Below are 6,000 nucleotides of genomic sequence, written 5' to 3'. Positions count from 1 at the left end.
AATAGACAAAACTAATCTCAGAAACTCTGATGGACACAACGTCAAAAGCAAAATTTATAGGTGAAATATCTGAAACTTTCAAAATAAATAATGTTGTCAAGCAAGCTGATGGTTCATTTCTAATTCTTTTCAATTGTGTCATGAAGAAAAGTGTAAAAAAATTGGAATGGAAAACTGCAAGAATACAAAAATATTGTCACTCATACCAGCAAGAAAGAATAAGGGTGTTGCAATAAATTGCCTAATATTTGTGGATTGACTTTCTGAATCTTTGATACACACAGCAGTACAAGTCCGTCTTCTGGAAGAAACAGTCAACATCACAGTCTTAAAAATCTCTGCAGAGAAAACAGAACTTATGACAAATATAAAAATCAAAATATTTAATGAAAGATATTTGGCAAATATTAAATGTAAAAAAATGAAATCTTTGGAAGTGAATATTTAAAAAAATGGTTTAAAAAATCTTGCTTAGAGATACACATGATGGAAATAGCTTATGTATAGCTAAGAATACCTACAACAAAAAGTGCTTATTAAAAAAAAAAAGAAAAAAATCCTTAAAAATAAAGCTCTGCAACAAAGTAGTGAAACCAGAGTGCTTGTATGCTAGTAAAGTATTACTTTATAAGCTTGACAAATTGGAAATATTAGAAAGAAGAATTATATGGAAACCGTTAAGTCCTCAGAAAAAACTATTAAGTCCTTAGAAATTACTGAGTGATGATGAAATTCACGAGCACATAGAAAACATATCAAAAACAATAAGGAAGTGGAGATTACTACTTTTTAAACATATTTACAGAATGGATTGCAAGAGACCCATGAAGCAGATCTTCAAATATCTTGGTGGAGAGACATTAACAATCAACGAGATTCAAGAGATTAGGTTAGATTTGGAAAAGAATAACATAAGAAGTATTGGAAAGCAAGATTTTTGGGTAAAAAGGATTCCAAGGCAGGGAGGGAAAGAAAACTGGCACAAAGTGGTAGAGGGAGAGAAGGAGGGGGGGGGGGGGAGAGAGAGGGGGAGAGAGAGGGGGGGGAGACTGAAATTGGAACATGGTTCCTAGCAGGCATTAATGCAAGAAGAAGAAGAAACTAGCATGTGACCTAGACACTGACATTTATAATCTAATCATGCTTAAAGGCCACAGGTCTCCTCTGCTAGGGGCGAGGCGAGCGCATCGCTGCCATTGCACGCTTCGCTTACTCGGCCGTTGAGAGCTTGTGAAGAGGTTTCTGTGCTGTGGGCGCCGCGGAGAGCAAACTGTCGTGCGTTGTTTTCACAACGCGTGCAGATTGTCGTGTTCCGCGCCTCGCAGCATGGGAAAGAAGGGTGCGCAGAGGAAACCTGCCGCTACGAAGGGTCCTTCGGTTGTGCAACTCACTGAGTCTGCCGACCATGCAAGGAACTCCCGTGAAGACGAGTCGCGGCCTGTTCCCCCTTTGCACGTCAAGTGCAAAGGCGGGTGGACAGCGCTGTTCGACACCATCACGAATTGCGCTCGGAACGAGGTGGTCTACGAGTCTGTCGATACAGACTCGCTGATCTGCGTTCGAGCTGCAAACGTGGCCGACCACAGGGCGATCAAGGTCGCAGTGGCCGACCACGTCGTCGACGTACCGCCGGCGCGTGATAAGGCACCTTCCGTAGGAAGGATGAAGACAACCAAGGCACTCCTCAGGGGGTTACCTTGGTGCTGTGATGAGGCAGCGGTCCGGGAAGGGCTGCTGCGAGCCGGGTTTGGTTGTGCAACCGCAAGGTTGCACAACCGGACCAACAGGAGGAGGGCGCCGCTCTATGCCGTGACTGTGCAAATGGTCGACGGCGGGAGCGACATCTTCTACTTGCGGAAGTTGCTGGGCTTCCTGGTGACGGCAGAGGCTCTCCTGACCGCCATGGACCCTCTGCCCCAGTGCTTCAGGTGCCAGGGCGAGGGCCATGTTGCGAAGTATTGCCGCAACGCGGCGCGGTGCGTCAAGTGCTCAGGCAAGCACGACAGCCGCGCCTGCGACCGTGGCAGCAACGTTCTACCGACTTGTGTCCGGTGTGGTGGCCCGCCAGTTGGCGCGGTTGTGCAGCCTTCTCAAGCCACAACCGTGCCGGGGGCGGCGAGGCGGCCGCGGTCGTACCGACGCAGCGGCAGAAGCGAAGACGACGTCGGAAACGGTGTAGGGCGCAGAACAGCCCAGCGCAGCTGAGGGACGGCGCAGCAGCAGATCCACCTGCCAGAGCCAGGGATGACCACTCAGAAATGGGCAGCCAGAACGCAGCTCGCTCTCCCGTGAAGAAGTGTGACCTCGAACTCGGCGCCGCCGTGAAGGAGGCCACAGCAGCCCTCAAAGCCGTCATGGCGGCGGAGAGGGCTGCCTTCGCAGCCGCTGTGGCTGCAGAGAAGGAGGAGGCCTTGAGGAAACTTGCGAGCAGTCTTCGCCCAAGGCCCCAGTGCAGTCGTACCTGCGAACACTCCTGCGACCTCGCAGAAGGACGTTCACGCGCCTGTCCCAGCGGTTGCCCCAGCAGCACCACAGGTGAAAGGTGCAAAGAAGAAAACCACCGCCCCAGTGGAACTGGTGGCGACGCCGACCGCTGCTGGAGCCGCCCCACCAAGGGACCAAGAAGACAGAAATACAGCCATCATCGCGCAAGCGCGAGCGAACGGCGTGCATTTCTCTGACGCTCAAGCGGCCCAGCTCGCTGAGCTCCAAGCTACAGTGCAGAAGGGCTGCGCCGTGCAGTAGAGGAGGACGCTGAACGGCAGCCGATCGCTGCCGTTCTGCACCAGCCTGATGAAGCTGCACCAAGTCACTGACGACAAGGCGCAGCAGAGGGCCTAACAGCAGTGCATGCGTTGCCGCGCCGAACTTTTATGTTACAGGGAGGAAGCCACTGCGGCCGGCCCAGGAGACTACAAGCGAGCCCAGCCGCAGAAACCAGACTGACCCAGCTAACGACCACGCAGTACATAGGTAACGTTGCACTATACCTCACGCTAACCTTCCCTCACCTTGCATGCTCTGTTGCAGCTAGCAAGCCGCTACTGCCCTTACTCCCTGTCCTACTGTCGCAGAGGTTTTTTTCCCTTGGCGCTGGCCTTGGCACTTCTTTTCCTCTGCCCTTACAACCGCTACCCTTCAATCGTTTTCGACCACTTCTATCTCTTGATGGACCATGTTAATGAGTAATCTTACCCAGACGCATGGATAACATCACAGCCTGCATCCTGTGACGCCTGATTCAAAAACTAACATGTTTACGGAGGTGACAGTAGAACTTTTGGTTTGGTCACCATGTTGGTGTGGGCGTGGAGGGGCCCCATCCTTATATACCTCTGCTAGGTCCAAACAGTCTCCTTTCATGAGTTATGTACTTATTTCTGTTACTAGATTCAATATTTCTTTTTCTTTTATATGTATTCACTTCTAAGTCACTAGCATGAGTTTGGTTATAAATTATGTATAGCAGTCTGTAAACTAACCCATTCTGTATCATTATGACACACTGTCCAAATAAGAGAGGAAAGAAGATCAGTGTCCTGTGGAGATGAATGTCATTTGAGATGTGGTGCTACCTCTGTCAAACAAGCGTGTTGAAGGGAATGACCCATAAACTATGCAGTGGACATGAAATGATGTAGATGACCTTACATGGAAGCAAGGACACTCCTCCCAAATGTTAGTCCAGTGCTACACTTTGATCAGTACTACTCGGTCATCCATAATTTGTAACAAAGTAAACTAAACTACTTACTTGTTCTGATGACTTAAACAAAAATATGCAAATGTTATGGCAGAAGTGTAATATTAGAAAACTGACTGACAAAAAGCCATGCCTAAACCCATAATTATATGAAAATACTGCAATCACTGCAAGTGCATCTTCCCTTTTAACAACAAGTTTCATAACTCACCAGTTTAACGCAGTAGTGTACAAATGGAGTCTGTAAACAGTAAAAACTTGCTAATTATTTTTTTAAAATTACAATGTTGTCCTATAACAGTATGAATTTCAATAAGGTTTCTGTTCATACTAAGAGAAAAAAGTTCAAAATGCTTTGTTCAAATAATCACAGACTGTAAGTGACTTCTACTTTACCTGTCACTGATGGAAATAAAAATCAGATCAATAGTGCTAGTTATTTCAAATGGGACTACATATCACACTTTATTTATAGACCCTCTGTACCTCAAACCTGACTGGAAACCTGAAAAAAAGTAATAATACCCATTTCTTTACAGCTAATGTCATTATCTGTGATCAGTGACATAGACACAAAACTAAAATACAGGGTTATTACAAGTGATTGAAGCGATTTCACAGCTCTACAATAACTTTATTATTTGAGATATTTTCACAATGCTTTGCACACACATACAAAAACTCAAAAAGTTTTTTTAGGCATTCACAAATGTTCAATATGTGCCCCTTTAGTGATTCGGCAGACATCAAGCCGATAATCAAGTTCCTCCCACACTCGGCGCAGCATATCCCCATCAATGAGTTTGAAAGCATCGTTGATGCGAGCTCGCAGTGCTGGCACGTTTCTTGGTAGAGGAGGTTTAAACACTGAATCTTTCACATAACCCCACAGAAAGAAATCGCATGGTGTTAAGTCGGGAGAGCGTGGAGGCCATGACATGAATTGCTGATCATGATCTCCACCACAACCAATCCATCGGTTTTCCAATCTCCTGTTTAAGAAATGCCAAACATCATGATGGAAGTGCGGTGGAGCACCATCCTGTTGAAAAATGAAGTCTGCGCTGTCGGTCTCCAGTTGTGGCATGAGCCAATTTTCCAGCATGTCCAGATACACGTGTCCTGTAACGTTTTTTTCGCAGAAGAAAAAGGGGCCGTAAACTTTAAACCGTGAGATTGCACAAAACATGTTAACTTTTGGTGAATTGCGAATTTGCTGCACAAATGTGTGAGGATTCTCTACCACCCAGATTCGCAAATTGTGTCTGTTCACTTCACCATTAAGAAAAAATGTTGCTTCATCACTGAAAACAAGTTTCGCACTGAACGCATCCTCTTCCATGAGCTGTTGCAACCGTGCTGAAAATTCAAAGCGTTTGACTTCGTCATCGGGTGTCAGGGCTTGTAGCAATTGTAAACGGTAAGGCTTCTGCTTTAGCCTTTTCCGTAAGATTTTCCAGACTGTCGGCTGTGGTACGTTTAGCTCCCTGCTTGCTTTATTTGTCAACTTCCGCGGGCTATGCGTGAAACTTGCCCGCACGCGTTCAACCGTTTCTTCGCTCACTGCAGGCCGACCCATTGATTTCCCCTTACAGAGGCATCCAGAAGCTTTAAACTGCGCATACCATCGCTGAATGGAGTTAGCAGTTGGTGGATCTTTGTTGAACTTCGTCCTGAAGTGTCGTTGCACTGTTATGACTGACTGATGTGAGTGCATTTCAAGCACGACATACGCTTTCTTGCCTCCTGTCACCATTTTGTCTCACTGCGCTCTCGAGCGCTCTGGCGGCAGAAACCTGAAGTGTGGCTACAGCCGAACAAAACTTTATGAGTTTTTCTACATATCTGTAGTGTCTCGTGACCATATGTCAATGAATGGAACTACAGTGAATTTATGAAATTACTTCAATCATTTGTAATAGCCCTGTATACAGAAAATATTTTAGTATAGGGTGATCATAATTAAAGTTCCATTTTCAATATGCTGTAAAAAAAAGGAACTGCTGCTCAGAATGATGTCAAATGTGAACAGAATATAACTGAAGAAGAGTGAAACTTTATGGAAACATATTTTAACAAAAATTTCTCCAGTAAATGGCACTGTAAGTGTCATAAAATAAAAGGGTTTGCCCACAAATGACATATGAATCACAATTTGATGGCTACAGTGTGAGAGGCACATTTGACCAACCCTACAGTACAATGTGCATGACCACACAAGTTTGGCATTAAACAGTTGTGGCATTTTTAGCTAGGTAAGCCCATCCATCACAGCAAGGTCATACCACATGGGAGGG

General features: G+C 45.8%; 1 protein-coding gene across 1 annotated transcript in view; it reads right to left on the bottom strand.

Moving 5' to 3' along the window:
- Nucleotides 1-4,153: 4,153 nt before the first annotated feature.
- The window catches only part of LOC126175748 (cyclin-dependent kinase 12), a 179,395-nt gene continuing 177,548 nt past the window's right edge, over nucleotides 4,154-6,000 (bottom strand). Inside the window, exon 15 of the mRNA XM_049922711.1 lies at nucleotides 4,154-4,208. Within this exon, the coding sequence (XP_049778668.1) occupies nucleotides 4,169-4,208 (40 nt within the window). The 3' untranslated portion in view covers nucleotides 4,154-4,168. The remainder of the gene's footprint in view (nucleotides 4,209-6,000) is intronic.

This window comes from Schistocerca cancellata, chromosome 3, assembly GCF_023864275.1.
Source record: "Schistocerca cancellata isolate TAMUIC-IGC-003103 chromosome 3, iqSchCanc2.1, whole genome shotgun sequence".
NCBI lineage: Eukaryota > Metazoa > Arthropoda > Insecta > Orthoptera > Acrididae > Schistocerca > Schistocerca cancellata.
Note: the sequence above shows the minus strand (reverse complement) of the source record. Positions and strands in the feature narration are given on the sequence as shown.